The sequence below is a fragment of the Staurois parvus genome, unplaced genomic scaffold, assembly GCF_062004578.1.
Source record: "Staurois parvus isolate SC_StPar_1 unplaced genomic scaffold, SC_StPar_1.0 ptg000008l, whole genome shotgun sequence".
Taxonomy (NCBI): domain Eukaryota; kingdom Metazoa; phylum Chordata; class Amphibia; order Anura; family Ranidae; genus Staurois; species Staurois parvus.
The window spans coordinates 943,272-959,794 of NW_028317804.1; the positions used below are offsets into that span (position 1 = coordinate 943,272).

At 42.7% G+C, this 16,523-nt stretch overlaps 1 protein-coding gene across 1 annotated transcript in view; it reads left to right on the top strand.

Moving 5' to 3' along the window:
- The window catches only part of CBX2 (chromobox 2), a 37,628-nt gene that overhangs the window by 9,361 nt on the left and 11,744 nt on the right, over positions 1 to 16,523 (top strand). The window contains exons 3-4 of the mRNA XM_089668717.1: positions 6,303 to 6,368; positions 8,157 to 8,226. Of these exons, the coding sequence (XP_089524843.1) occupies positions 6,303 to 6,368; positions 8,157 to 8,226 (136 nt within the window). The remainder of the gene's footprint in view (positions 1 to 6,302; positions 6,369 to 8,156; positions 8,227 to 16,523) is intronic.

The window sequence follows — 16,523 nt, forward strand, 5'->3', positions numbered from 1 at the left end:
ATGGCTACAGGTTGGAGTTCGACTTCAGTCTCCCCTCTGAATTCCTAGTGACCTCTTTGCTGCAGGATCAGGAGAAAGTGGAAGCTCTTTGTCTCCTGATGGGAGATTTGTTGGATCAGCAGGTTCTCATTTGGGTACCCCAATGCGAGCAGGAGCAGGGGTTTTATTCCCACGTATTTGTATTAAAAAGACCATCAGGGAAATTTGTGCCTGATTCTAAACCTTCGCCCACTCAACAGATTTCTGAGGTACAAGCAGGATGGAGTCGATCTTTTCAGTGACAAGCGTCCTTTTTCCAGGCTGCTTTATGGAGACTGTGGATCTGAGGGCTGTGTACCTCATATCCCTATACACCTATGCTTCCAAAGGTACCTGAGGTTGGTGGTCGTAATCAGTTTGGAAATTCACCACTTCCGGTGTTCGGCTCTCACATTTGGTCTAGCTTCATCACCGATCTTCACAAAAGTTCTGGAAGAGGCTCTAGCTCTGCTAAGAATGCGGGCCATTGCGGTCGTCCCATATCTGGACGATTTTCTGTTCATTGCCAGCACCTATCAGCAGCTTGCGGAAGATGTTTAGTTTGTGCAGGATTTCCTGAGCTCTCTCAGGTGGCTTCTCATTTTGTCCCCGCACAAAGTTGCATAATTTCCTCAGTGGAGAGGAAGATATTTCTTTCGGAAGAGAAGATTCAGAAGATGGATCAGTCGGTGGCACATTTACAGACCAACCTTTTGTCTCAGTCAGGGAGGTCATGAAGGTGGTCGTCCTTATAACATCTTGTTTCCCAGTAGTGCCATGGGCAAGGTTCCATCTGTCTTCTACAGTGCTGAAACGGGAGTCAGGAGGCGCTGGATCTCCCAATCCACCTTACTACCAGGGTCAAGAGATTGATTTGGAGATGGCAAGCCCACCAAAATCTTTGCAGGGGTCTGCTGTGAGCCACACCAAGCCCACTGACCATCATGACAAGTTCTTTCGGCTGGCCCAGGGATACTGGTCTCCAAGGGAAGCCAGATTGGCTTTGAATCAGGAGTTGGTGGCAATCCAGGGGTTGGTGGTACCTTCCAAACGCTCTTGGTGAGTCACTACCTCCACATTCGCTTGAACAACGTACTGGCTGTGGCTTACATCAATAAGCAAGGGGGGACGAAGAGCCCATCCCACCATTTAATTGCAGACAATATTTTCTTGTGCGCCAAGCAGAATCTGGCCTCAATACTGGCCATCCACTTAAAGGGCGTGCAAAATTCTCTAGCAGATTTTCTCAGCCTGCATCAGGTCCAGCAGGACGAGTGGTTGCTCAATCAGGGAGTTTCCAAGGGCATCACCCAGGAATGGCGCATGCCGGAAATGGACCTTTTTGCCGCAGAGGGCAACAACGTCTGTTCTTTTCCCTGCATTCTCTGTATGGGGTTTTGGGAATAGGTTCCTGTGAGGGAAATCCACCTTAGAGCACACTCAGGATCAAGTTAAGGAGTTTATTTACTCGTACGAGGAGACAAGATACAGCATAAAGACATTTATCCACAGGTACTAACTGCTATGACTCATGTAACAGAGATTACACAGCAATTGGCCTGATAGATTAGCCTACTGGTTCTGATCACCATGACCCGTGTGATAGGGCTGCTTACACATTGATTAGCCTGATTAACCTGGCAAAACCGGGGGGGGGATTCGCTGGTCCTTTGTGGCACACGCCATCTCCTGTCAACTGCTGAACCCCCCCCCAAATCACCATGACCCCTTCACCTTCAGGCATTCCACCGATGAATTCCTTATTCAAAGTAAGCTGGTTTTATTATCTGCCACCAGCATGGTTCGTAGACAATACTGATTGCTATTATACCAGCTTGTCACTGGTCATATCATGTGATGTTTTATGGATTTTAAATGGTGTTGAACTTTTGGAATACTGAATGTTGGTCGGATAAGGAGTTTATTCATACCAGTACCATCTTTTGGCCATTTATCAGTAGCGCTCTGAATTTAGCTTCTAGATTTATTTACACATTACTCCCAATGGTGATCAGAGCTGCTGTAATATAAAAAATTAGAGCACATTTGCTTATATTGAGCAGAGGTATGACCTCTTCAGTGTGCTGTTTACCGTTCATTGTACAATCGCCAGCCAGAGGGTTTGCTTTGACCAATATTTCGCTACTGGAGTGGATTTCGTTAATGTCGTTGTGCTGTGTGGCAGGAGTGCCCAGCTTACAAAATGTGCTGCACACAATTACAGATTTTCCTTTACTTTTGGTTGCAAAATACAGTTGGAAGTAAAATAATCTCTTAACCTGTTCCCATTGGCCATATGCATATATGCTGCCTCTCGGCGGGTGAAACGCTGAGAAGCTGCAAATATGCGTCACTAATGTAAACATTTCTGTGCTGAGAGCATGCATGCTACCAGCACAGTTGCTGGAAAGCTCTCGATGTCTACTTGTGATTGGGAGATTTCCGATCATGTGACTGCCAATCAGTGGTCACGTGATCGGAATACCCACCTTCTGGCATTTTAAAACCTCTTAAAGGAGTTAAAAAGAACAGTTCTTAACAACCTCAGTAAAGGGCACTTTTACCCCCTTCTTCCCAGACCAAATTTCAGCTTTAAGTACTCAGTCATTGTACCCAAATTAAAAAAAAAAATTTTCCCACACAAATGGAGCATTCTTTTGAAGGTATTTAATCAGCACTGGGCTTTTTATTTTTTGTGCAATAAATTAAAATTTTTTTGAAAAAAGCGTATTTTCCTTGTTTATTATAAAATTTTGCAAATAAATAATTATTTTACTGCTACATTACTTTGGTAAAAAGAACCCAAATCCATGTATATTATTTGGTCTTTGTGAAAATTATGGAGTCTACAAGCTATGGTACCAATCACTGAAAATTGATCACATAATGTTCTGATGGCCTATCTCATTTCTTGACACTAAAAAGCCAGGACAGTACAGATACCCACAAATTGACCTTTTTTTTGGAAAGTAGTAATTCCAAGGTATTTAGTAAGAGGCATGGTGCGGTTTTTAAGCTGTCATTTTTTCCCTCCTATTTTTTTGGAAAAAAGAAAGTACCGTATTTTTCGCTCCATAAGACGCACCTGACCATAAGACACGCCTAGGTTTTAGAGGAGAAAAACAAGAAAAAAAATATTCTGAACCAATGGACTGCAGACACAGTACGGGGGATGACCAGTGACTGCGGACACAGTACGGGGGATGACCAGTGACTGCGGACACAGGGAGGGAGGGGGAGACTGGACCTTTGGGGAGGGAGGGGGAGCGGGTACCCGAATTTGACAGGTACTTGCTCCCACTTCCGCGGAGTTGTCCTTTCTTCTTCTTCCCGCGGCGGCTTCTTTGGCAGCCGGGTGCCCACTGCGCATGCGCGAGAAGCGCTGCGCTTTGTGAATGGCCCGGAGCCTTCTGGGACCTATCATGTGTCCCAGAAGACACCGGACCATTCACAAAGCGTGGCGCTTCTCGCACATGCGCAGTGGGCACCCGGCTGTCACAGAAGCCGCCGCGGGAAGACTGCAGCGCTGGACCGAGGAACGGGTAGGGTCCTGCAGGAGAGAAGAGCTGAGCAGCCGGCCTGATATTCTGACATGGTGGCGGCAGAAATACCGGACCGGCCGCTTTACATTCGCTCCATAAGACGTACTGACGTTTTCCCCCCTTTTTTGGGGGGAAAAAAGTGCGTCTTATGGAGCGAAAAATACGGTAAATGTTGTGTTTTTTTTTTTTTTTTTTTTCTTTTCATACAATTGTCATATTAATAGGTTATTTCTTTCACAACCCAAAACACATTCTGTTACGCCTCCTGAATATGGGTATATGGCACATGTGAGACTTTTTCACAGCCTAGCCACATAGAGAAGTCCAGCATGCAAGGAGTGCCATCAGGTGTTCTAGGGGCATAAATTACACATTTAATTTCCTGACTACATATTACATTTTTTGAAGGTCCTGGAGCACCAGGATAATGAAATTACCCACAAAATGACCCTATTTTGCAACGCGAACACCCAAATGTATATTCTATGAGGCATAATGAATTTTTTTCAACTTTTACTTTTCTTTCCATATTTTCTGAAGACTTGTGGGAACAAAATGACAACTAATATTTATTTTACACAAAGTTGTCCCTTTTTTATAAGATATTTCTAACACACAGCATGTACATAACACCCCAAAATACATTCTGCTACCCCTCCGGACTATGGCAAGACCTTTCCACAACTTGCCCACATCCAGAGGCCCAACATCCAAGTAGCAGCTTCAAGTTTCCAACACATAGCATGTACATACAAAGACTTACACCCCAATATACATTCTGCTGAGCAAAGGGTAAAATTACCTGTGGTTTTAGTAGTGCAGTTGTCCACAGAGGAGAGCATTGGTCCAGGCAGCAGGCAGGGACATGGTTAGTGACAACAAAAGGAATTTCCCAGGCAGCAGGCAGGAATACTGTCAATAGTCAGTATTGGCAGAGAGATTGCCAGCACAGCCAAAGCATTGGACCAGGCAGCAGGTAGAGACATGATCAGCACAGCTAAAGTATTGGTCCTGGCAGTAGACAGGAACATGGTCCATTAGCAGGCAGTGGCGTGGTCAGTTCAGGTGGTAGGCAGAGGAATGATTAACGGGCTAGGGTCAGATGCTAGCAGGCAGAAACACATCAGGCTTAGGGACTCGGTCAGGTAAGACCTGGACATGGGTATAGGCTTCTTCTCACCCAAATCTCTGGTCCAAGAATTACAAAACCTGGAGAAAGCCAAAAACTTTTTCTCCACTTGGAAAAACTATTTTGGAGACTCAAATACGTGAAACCCCTGTTGTCTTACATAGTTACGTGGTTATTCTGGCTGAAAAAAGACAAAAGTCCATCCAGTTCAACCATAGGAAAAAAAAAAAGTTACAATCCTATACCCACAGTTGATCCAGAGGAAGGCAAAAAAACCCCAGCAAAGCATGATCCAATTTGCTCCTGCTGGGAAAAAAAATTCCTTCCTGATCCTTCGAGAGGCAGTCGGACATTCCCTGGATCAACTTTACCTATAAATGTTAGTAGCCAGTTAGTCTGTTTATCTAAGAAAGAATCCAGGCCTTTTTTGAAGCAATCCACTGAGCTGGTCAGAACCAACTCTTGAGGGAGTCTATTCCACATTTTCACAGCTCACTGTGAAGAAACCTTTCTGTGTTTTGGAGATTAAATTTCTTTTCCTCCAGATGTAAAGAGTGCCCCCTTGTCCTCTGTGATGACCTCAGGGTGAATAACTCTACACCGAGTTCACTATATGAACCATTGATGTATATATACATGTTGATCATATCCCCCTTTAATCTCCTCTTCTCAAGAGAGAATAAATTCAGTTCCTCTAATCTTTCCTCATAGCTGAGCTCCTCCATGCCTCCTTATCAGTTTGATTGCCCTTCTCTGTACTTTCTCCAGTTCTCCAATGTTCTTTTTTGAATTGGTGCCCAAAATTGAACTGCATATTCCAGATGAGGTATTACTAATGATTTGTAAAATGATATCTCTCTGGAGTCTATACCTCTTTTAATACAAGAGAGGATTTTGCTCGCTCTAGAAACCGCAGCTTAGCATTACATGCCATTATTAAGCTTGTGATCTACCAGAACTCCCAGATCCTTCTCCACCATTGATTCCCCCAGTTGTACCCCCCTATTATGTATGATGCCGATGTTGATCACTGGTACGCTATGATAGATGTTGTGGAGCACTGGTACACTATGACCGATATGGAGCACTGGTACAAGTGTGGATGACCGCTAGTACATTGTGATGTGTGTGTGAACTCTCTGGCTCACAGATTGACTCTGCTTCTCCTCGCTGGCTGTGTGAGAAGCAGAGCCGATTAACTGACAGGTAGCTGTTTATATTCATGATGGCTGTGATTCCTGGGGACGCAGGCACACACGTGCCCAAGTTCTGAGGGGCGTTCAGGAATGTCCCCTCAGAAAGGCAAAGCTCTCACCTGGGTTAAGTGCAGTGGTCAGCTGGGAAGCAGTTAAAGACCATTGTCATTGGAACAAGCTCCCGCTATACTTGGTTACAACTCAGCACTTCAGGTTTCCCTTTACTGTTATCCCTGAGAACAGTGGTCATTAGGACAAATACCAATTTATAATGCTTAGGACACAGACACCGATAAAAACCTGACAGATGTGCTAATTATCTGTTTTATCCAAAGCAGAAAGTATCGCACATGTAGAACAATTTTTGTGTACTTCTGATTAGGATCACTATAATTACATACCTTGCTTCATTTGCAGGCACAATAGCTGGGAACCAGAGGAAAATATTTTGGATCCACGACTTCTTCAGGCATTCCAGAAGAGGTAGGTTGTTAATAAAGACCACCCAAGTTTGCGAAATGTACATCTGTGTTGGAATAGAATGATTGATTTGAGATGAGATGCAATACCTCAAAATACTTACTTTATCTGCTTTTATGCTCAGTTCACACTTATGCAGAATTCAGTGCGGTTTGCAGAAACGCACTACAGTTTATCTAACATGATTTCTCATGGATCTAGTTCATATCTGCGTTTTGAGCCGTTGCAGATTTTTGAAAGGGTCAGGGACTTCTTTTCAGCAAAAATGTGTGGGGTCCCCCCCCCAAAATTCATACTAGATCTATATCAGAGCATGCAGTCTGGCAAGTCAGGAAAGGGGGGGAGCAAGCGATGTCAGGACAGTACAGATATCCCCCTTTTTTGAAATGTAGACCGTCTAAGGTATTTAAGAGTCATAATTTTTTGAAATAAAGAAATGAAGAAAATATTTTACACATTTACTTTCATCTTTTAACTGGTGTTAAATTAAATTTTATTTATTATATATTTTCTTTGTAATGTTACTCTGACAGCTGCGTCCCGCTCATTAATGACCATGTTGTTTACTGGTTAAGGACGTAGGATACTGCCTGCTCCTTAACCAGTAAAGTCATGCAAAACAATAGGGTGTGGGGGAAAAAAACCCACAAAATTCATCAACCGCAATCTGCATAGATGTGAAACTAGCCTTAGGCAGGATTTTGACCTTGAATTTTTAAAATTACTAATTTGGTAAGAATACATCTGAACTTTAAAATGAACATTCCCTTCATAGTCTTGAACCATTGTAGGTTATTTAATTTAAATATTTAAAGCAGATCTTCACTCCCAGCAGGAAGTTCCCTCCCCTAAACTTTATATATATATATATATATATATATATATATATATATATATATATATATATATATATATATATATATATATGAAAACCCTCTGGCCTAGCCTAATGACATATGCTTAGCTCTCTGTGCCCTTTGGAATATGTACATATACCCTGAAAGAGCCGAAATTCCTGATGACATGACCGAAGATGATGATGGTGGAATTGGGATTGAGCTGGGGGCAAAAAAGATGCAGGACAGTGCTGGATCTGCTGGGAGCGTGAGTTCCTTTAAAGTGTTACTGAACCCAGGACCCTGCATTCACTATATCTGGTCTCCCACAGTACTCGGAACATGGAACTAGGCATGGAACTGATCAAGTGCAGCCTCGTCAGCACACATCAGTAAAGGAGAAAAATTACTTGTTTGCATTATTTTATAACCAAAATTAAGAACGTTTTGCTTAAAATGAAAAAAAAAAAAAACTGGAAATTTTGAAAACAAACAATAAAAACCCAGTGGTGATTAAATACCACCAAAAGATAGATCTGTCTCAAAAAAAATACAAATTGTTTGGGTACAGTGTTGCATAAGTGCACAATTAAAGTGTGACAGCGTTAAAGGTGAAAATTGGCGTGGGCAGTAAAGGGGTGAAAGTGCCCAGTATTGAAGTGGTTAAATGTGCAGGACCCCCAACCAGGTAAGCAGGGGTTAAAGAAAAAAAGTGTGGAAGGGGAGATCTGCTTTAATTTTTAAGAATGTCTTTTTGCAAATGTGCTTATTTCTTGCCTGCTCCATGCTGGCTTTGAGTAATAACCACACCCCTCATTACAAGGGTTGTCACATAGACTTGGTGCTGAGGAAGAAAGGAGGTTTATCTGACCATCTGTTAATTTGCATAATTCATTGGTCAAACTCTAATTCCTGTTGAGGTACTTCATTAATGTCATGATATGTCTACAAACAGAGAACAAGAGAGAGAACTACGGAACAGAAAGAGAGGAAAACGACCTCGAGGAAGACCACGTAAAAATGTGGTGAGTTTTTTGCACAGGTGTCCAAAACAGCGATGATGAACAACCCAGCCTTTTTTCTTTGCTCTATCCAAAATTAGTGAAAAGTGATTTGTGAATGCTTTTTATTTATTTTTAAAGCAACAAACAGGTTTATACTTACCTGCTCTGTGCAATGGGTTTGAACAGTTGCCCTGAACCTCATCTTCTGGGGCCCACTGTTGGCACATCTGGCTCCTCTTCACTGGAGTGTGCCCTCATTAAAAACCGCTTTCTAGGGGGGGCAATCATGCAGGCTTAATCCTTAGCCCCACTGCCTGTGCCTATAGACAGACAGCCAGACTGAGCCCTGCTCCCTCATTGCTGGCCTTCATTGATTGATAGCCAAGCCAGCAAGACCAGGAAGTGAGGAAAGAGAAGAGCTGCACACGGCCACAGCTCTGGTCCGAATGCGGGCTCGGGTAAGTAAAAAGGGAGGGGGGTGAGGGGCGGTACTGATGCCTAAACATTTTTTACCTTAATGCAAAGAATGCATTAACCACTTGCCCTCCAGAGGATTTACCCCCTTCCTGACCGGCCATTTTTTGCGTTACGCCGCTGCGTTACTTTGACATTTGCGCGATCATGCAAAGCTGCACCCAATTGAAATTTATGTCCTTTTTTTTTTTTTTTCCACACAAATAGAGCTTTCTTTCGGTGGTATTTGATCGCCTGAGCGGTTTCTATTTTTTGCACCATAAACAAAAAAGACCGACAATTTTGAGAGAAACTATTTTTGACTTTGCTATTAAACCTGTTCAATAAAAAAAAAATGTAAAAATCAAATTTTGTTATAAATTTAGGCCAAAATGTATTCTGCTACATACATGTCTTTGCTAGAAAAAAAATTGTAAATTAATTGGTTTACGTGAAAGTTAGTGTTTACAACTGGCGGTATATATACTGGAATTTTTTTTTTTTTATTTTACTTTTTTTTTTTTTTTGTTATAGTAATGGCGACAATCAGTGACTTATAGCAGGACTGTGGCGGGCATTCTGACACTGGGAGGAACTGACAAACTGCCACTGACATCCCCAGTGACACCAATACAGTGGCCAGTGCTAAAAAGCACTGTCACTGTACTAATGGCACTGGGCAGGAACGGGTTAACATGTGGGGCAATCAAAGGGTTAATTGTGTGCTGTTTCACAGTAAGCTGTATGTGCGCTTTCAACTGTTAGCACACTGCTTTGTATGTCTCTGAGCACAGACAAACACATGTGAAAGGGATCAGGAACAGCACTGCAGCAAGGAGCTAATGATTTCCAGGACCCCAGTGGAAGTGTGACTGCAGAGGAGGCTTGTATCCAGAGGAGGGATCCTGGTTCCATGCTATCTGTCAGATCCATTTAAAGGGGGCTTCCTGCAGATTCTTGTTCAACATATTGCGCTTTAATTATGCGCATCTGGTGAGTGCACATTTTTTCAATCTTCCGCACGGATAAAGCCACACGGAATTATTGGATACCACTTGTGCGTTAGGACCCGTTTGAACTGTATGCTGACCTGATTGTGTCAAGCCTTCACTACTCTATGAACACTTTTTGTTATAAGACTTTCACAGTTGCACTTTATTGCGCCCATCATAGTACTTCATACACTTATATTTGTTATCACTATTTAATATTGATTTATTAATATCATTAATAATTTATTATTCAATAGTTCTTCAGTTTACACTATGTAATGTTTTAGCGTTGCACTGTTTTCTATTCTGAAAGTCATATTCACGTTCATCAATTATTGGGTAGCATTTTGAACCCAAACATCCCTATGTTAGGAGGTTCCAGAGTGAATTAGGCCTCCACACCCCTCCTATGAGAAATAGATATCCAAGACCTTCCATATTTTAAATCCATTTTTAAACTCTTTGCATGCTGGACAATAATATGGCAGGTAGCGGACTACCCTGTGGATATTCAGAGATAATACAAATTTTAGAAAACTATATCGGGGACTTGGTCATAAATGAGTGGCATCCCAGGGTCCCTCCCCAGCTATGTAATTGTGCAGATGGCCTCTGCCAACACCCCCCTTGATGTCAGCTGAGGTTGCAAGCAGATTTCTCAGCTCTCGTTTTACCATCAATGAAGGAACATCTGTCCAAGTTATGAGAGACGAGATTTTATATAATTTATTTTGCACTGTTTTGACCTTTTCCATATTAAAACCTATTTGTAAAAGTGTTTGAAATAGCTTTTAATGCAAACCAAAAGAATCTTGAAATACACACAACAGTGCTACTACCCATATATCTTAGATGAAGAAAAGCCAAAGGTGCCCGATCCACAGTTGCTCAACTGCATACAATAGTAAGGTATGGAAGGATCCACACGACAATGGATGCTCTTTAGATAGTTGTACAGTGCTTTGCGAGTATTCATACCCCTGGAAATGTTCCACATTTTTTTCATGTTACAGCCAAAACCGTAAATGTATTTTATGTGATGGACCAACACAAAGTAGCGCATAATTGTGAAATGAAAGGAAAATGGTAAATGATTTTCAATTTATTTATTTTTTTACAAATATGTTTAAAGTTTGGCATGCATTTGTATTCAGCCCTCTTTACTCTGATACGCCTAACTAAAATCTAGTGGAACCAATTGCCTTCACCTAACTAGTAAATAATGTGTGTAATTTAATCACCATATAAATACAGCTGTTCTGTGAAGCCCTCAGAGGTTTGTTAGAGAACATTAGTGAACAAAAGCATCATGAAGGCCAATGAACACACCAGACAGGCCAGGGATAAAGTTGGGGAGAAGTTTAAAGCAGGGTTAGGTTATAAAAAGAAAATATCCCAAGGTTTGAAAATGTCACGGAGCACTGTTCACTTCATCTGAAAATGGAAATAGTATGCCACAACTGCCAACCTACCAAGACATGGCCGTCCACCTAAACTGACAGGCCGGGCAAGGAGAGCATTAATCAGAGAAGCAGCCAAAGAGGTCCATGGTAACTCTGGAGGAGCTGCAGGTATCCACCGCTCAGGTGGGAGAATCTGTCCACCGGACAACTATTAGTTGTGCACTCCACAAATCTGGCCTTTATGGAAGAGTGGCAAATAGAAAGTCAGTGTTGAAAGAAAGCCATAAGAGGTCCCGTTTCCAGTTTGCAAGAAGCCATGTTAGGGACATGGCAAACGTGGAAGAAGGTGATCTGGTCAACTGGGGAAACCACCTCCATCCAGCAATATATTGTGGCACCAACGTTGTAATATGTTTGATCATCTGCATTTCATGCAATTTGCATGTTGGGTGTACCACACAAAGTTTGAGAACCAGAATTGGAGAGCACTATTGCAACACAAACAACTATAATGCTAAACATATTTCAAATGTATCTCTACATTTTAGAGATGGTCACTCCTGGTGATCTCTCCTCCTCTTAGACTCACTGGCATAGAAAGGCTCACATTCACCAAGAAGGGGGTGATGGGGCTAGAAGACTTTTAGAGAGAGAAGCATGGTGGAGTTTTAGATTTAATACAAGATCCCCTCAAGGGTTAAATTTGAAATGGGATTTAGATCTACGCTGCGACTGATTTATCCCTCTCCCTTTTTCTTTCTGATATGTGTTCTCCCCCCTTTTTGACTATACAACCATTTGGTCATACATTCATTGTTTAAAAATATTTATTTATTTTAATGTCTTAGTCAAGCAGTGACTGTTTGGGTGTTTCTGGTTTTGAATAGTGGTATATACAAGCACACTACGGCTGTTATTCCAGCTATCTCTCCTTTATCATTAATTGGTGGGCGGATCATCAGGCGGAGTGCATGTTTTTAACTCTATTTTTGTGTTTTATAATATTGGTAACGACTAAGGCTGTATAGGCTGAAACGCGTTGACTTTTATGCATCTGCAATTTATACTGTGGTCTTCAGATAAATACAAGCATCTAAAGAGCATCCATGGTCATGCGGATCCTTCCTTACCTTACAATCTGAAAGAACCACTGTCTCTTGAAGAGTGCTACTGTATGATAAATCTCTGAATAACCTGTGTGTGTTAGACGCAGGGGCAGACTGACCATTTGGAAACTCGGGCACTGCCCGAGGGCCCGGGGTCAGTAGGGGGCCCCATGAGATGCCCCGGTACCTTTTTTTCATAGACTTTTTTGAGTTTGGGAAAGGACACGGGCCCCATGATCCCCTATTGCCCGGGGGGCCCCATGAGTTGTCAGTCCGCCCCTGGTTAGACGTTTATGCTAAAATCATAGTTTATTGCTAAGATTATTAGTTTCTCCCTCTCATTCAAAAGGGAGTGGTGGCAGCTTAAAGAGTTAATTGCTAATTAACACAGTGGCAGTCGCTCTCAGGCTGCTGGCATCTAGATTGTGGTCCCGCAAGCTGGAAAATATTTATGCAGAGTACAGCTGAGAGTGGCATTGTTACATAAGTGACGGCGCAATGCGAGCTTGGCCAGTCCTTTGTCCCAAGTTAGTGAGAAGGGCAGGAGTCGGGCACTGCGTTTTGTCACAGTTTCCCCAATAGCATCATCCTCACTTTGTACAGCAACCAATACCTTTCCTGGATGGAGGGGAGAATATTTCGCTGGCGGTGCTGTTTGCAGTCTAGCACCTCCTTCCAGAATTACTGGTGGATGAAATCATATCCCAGCAGGACCTGCACTGCCACTGGTTCCCTGTGCTGCATCCACATCTCTTGCAGCTTCCTTCAAATTTCTCCTACATGGCGGCTGGTATCTATATCTCCTCTTCTGCTAACTGAACCTCAGATCCCAGTGGTGGTTTGGATGTCCCAGACTGCAGGAAGCATCGTGCTACTGCCAACCGATTGTGGCAGACCACCTGGCAACCCTGCCAAACAGTGCCTCCTGCCCTCCAAACCCTTAGAGCAGACCGATAGCAAATAGCAGTTCTTTACCCCAAGCATCGCACACCGCCAAGATGTTGAGGTAAAAAACAAAGAAATAACTTTATTGAACAGAAATGCAGGTTTTTATACATTTCAAAAATAGGGGCATTCCCCACATGAGCAGTAAAAACAATACGAAACAATAGGTTACTCAATTAACAATGGACATTTACACCTACAATGGACCAAATGGGGAAATTACACAATGTGAGAGAGAGACATTCCATGCCTAGACAGGGTAGGCAAATGGATACACAAATTTATAACCGTAAACACACAACCCCTTTTACTTTCCGCCCATGCCAATTTTGCCATTTTTCTCCTTCATGTAAAAATCATTTATTTGCTGAAAAATTACTCAGAACCCCTAAACATATTTTATTTATATATATATATATATATATATATATATATATATATATACACACTATATACTATATTGCCAAAAGTATTGGGATGCCTGCCTTTACACGCACATAAATTTTAATGTCATCCCAGTCTTAGTCCGTAGGGTTCAATGTTGAGTTGGCTCACCCTTTGCAGCTGTAACAGCTTCAATTCTTCTGGGAAGGCTGTCCACAAGGTTTAGGAGTGTGTCTATGGGAATGTTTGACCATTCTGCCAGAAGCACATTTGTGAGGTCAGGCACTGATGTTGGACGAGAAGGCCTGGCTTTCAGTCTCCACTCTTAATTCATCTCAAAGGTGTTCTATCGAGTTGAGGTGCAGGCCAGTCATGTTCCTCCACCCCAAACTTGCTCATCAGTGTCTTTATGGGCCTTGCTTTGTGCACTGGAGCGCAGTCTTGTTGGAACAGAAAGGGGCCACCCCCAAACTGTTCTCACAAAATTGGGAGCATGAAATTGTCCAAAATGTCTTGGTATGCTGAGTTTCCTTTACTTGAACTAAGGGGCCAAGCCCAACCCCTGGAAAACAACCTCACGCCATAATCCCCCCTCCACCAAACGTTGCATACACACTCCTATTGCTGAGTGTTGATCAGTGGAGTTACCCTGCAAAACACATGGAATGTTTTCAAGGGCAACAATTGTTTGGTCCTGCTTTGGATGGACTACATCCAGAAAGTGACTGGACAAGAGTACCCTGATGCCGCTTAAAAAGTCAAAGCCTACAGTTCAAAAACTACCCGCTCCTACTTCCAAAAAGCTGTCGTTTTGCCAGTCTCAGGTCTTGGGCTCCAAGTGCCAATCCCAGTTCCATAGAAAGCCATGCACCCGAAGCCCTCTAAGCCTGGTAACAAATAATCCTTGCAATGGAGGCAAAGATGTTTGGTTGCTCCAGATGAAATGGATCTCATCCTGTCTTAGGAGGAACTTTGTTCCTGCACTGTCTGCTGTCCACATTTCAGGCATGGAAAATTTGCCGGGCAGAATTTCTAATCCGTCAATAACGGGGAAGTGGGTTCTTCACTCAGAGATGTTCAAGGAGCTCTGCCAATGGTTTGAAACCCCAGGTGTGGATACTCTGGCATCCAGGTTCAATACGAAGCAGGACAGGTTAATCTCCAGGGATTCTCCAAGTTGTGGCGATGGATTCTCTGGGGACCAGTTCTTCATTATTCATTCCTTGCAAGATTTGAGTGGAAGGAATTCTAGTAATTCTGATCATTCCAGCCTGGCCCAGGAGAACCTGGTACTACAACACTGTTAACATGTTGGCTGATGACCCTTGGACCCAACCTTCTGTTGCAAGCTCCGATCTTCCATCCTCCTTTATAGTCGCCGGCATTAGTGGCGTGGCTGGTGAAGCCAGAGTCCTGAGAGACGGGAGATTATGATTTGATCATTCCTAGCCTGCTAAAAGCTAGGAAGCGGACTTCAAAAAATTGACAAACTTCTTGGGCACTGGTAACCAAAAATTAGGTATTGTATCTTGTGAAGGCTATAACCACAGCTGCTCAATAAACCATAGGAGGCATATGTTAATAGAACAGTAGCTGATACTGAGCGCTATTGGTATAGAGCCAAATAGTGACAAAGCAATAGTTGACTTTGACAAAGCACGTAGCTGTGCAAAATGTGTCGTCATAGCAACCAGGTATTGTTGTCCGCCCCAGGCACTCTGGCTTCTCTGTCCATCAGCGTCCATCTGCCAGTTTCTGCGCTTCACTGATGGCACTTCCAGTGCGCGCCGACATACTTTCCGGTGTGCGGGTTCCGGGGACCTCCAAGGCAGCCCTCTGTTCTGTGAGTGGTACCTTCTCACAGTTGGCGAGCAGCTCACAGGATTCCTCCCCACCGCCTCCCACACCGTGGTCCGGATGTGCCATTTCCTCAGCAGTAAGCCAATTTTATTGCCCACATTCACACATTTGGGCTATACCACCCACTTTTTCCTTACTTTACATTGGACATATGACTGTGAACAATGGTTTTATTCCTTTGAGGGGACTTCAGTGCAGATTTACCCTTGGACTTGGAAGTTTTATTTTGCCTTGTGTGAGGTTTGGAGCACAGGTTTTTTTTTCCCTCTCTCAATGACTTCTTTATTCTACTAAAAGTGTTGGTGCTTCCTGGGCTGTTTGATAACAGTCTTCAGTAGCTTACGTTTTGTAAATCTTCTACATGGCTTCAGTTCATACTTTTAAGAATCTTTACCTAGCTACCTTTGGTGGGTGAGTCTTACAGGCTGCTGCGTGAGGTTCTGAACTGATCTGGTTTAGTTATTTTGGGGTCTTTAGGCTTGTTGCCCACCCATCATATTCAGTGCTTGGACACATCCCTATCATCATGGATACAAAGATATGGTTTGTCAGCTGATGTAGTCCAAGAAAGGTGTTTGAGGTAAACCAAAATTGTCTTTTTATTTCTTACTATATTACTATTCCTAATTAAAAAAAAACCAAAAACAGAAAAATAAGAATGCAAGTTTGTAAATAAAAGCCCTGTGTGCGCCCAACACCACCAAATCCCCCCCCCCCCCCCCCACACACACTAAAAGAAATCTAATTTTACCCCTGTACAAATTATTAGTAAGACCTCATCTGGAATATGCAGTTCAGTTTTGGCCACTGATTCACAAAAAAAAAAAAAGAATTGGGTAACTGGAGAAATGTTCAGAGAAGGGCAACCAAACTGATAAGAGGCATGGAGGAGCTCCGATATGAGGAAAGATTAGAGCAATTGAATCTATTCTCTCTTGAGAAGAGGAGATTAAGGGGGGATATAAGATAGATAGATATAATCGCAGTGGTTCATATAGTGAACTCAGTGTAGGTCATCATAAAGGACAAGAGGGCAATCTTCATCTGAAGGAAAAGAGATTTAATCTCCAAATATGGAAAGGTTTCTTCACTGTAAGAGCTGTGAAAATGTGAAATAGACTCCCTCAAGAGTTGGTTCTGGCCAGCTTAGTGGATTGTTGTAAAAAAAAGGCCTG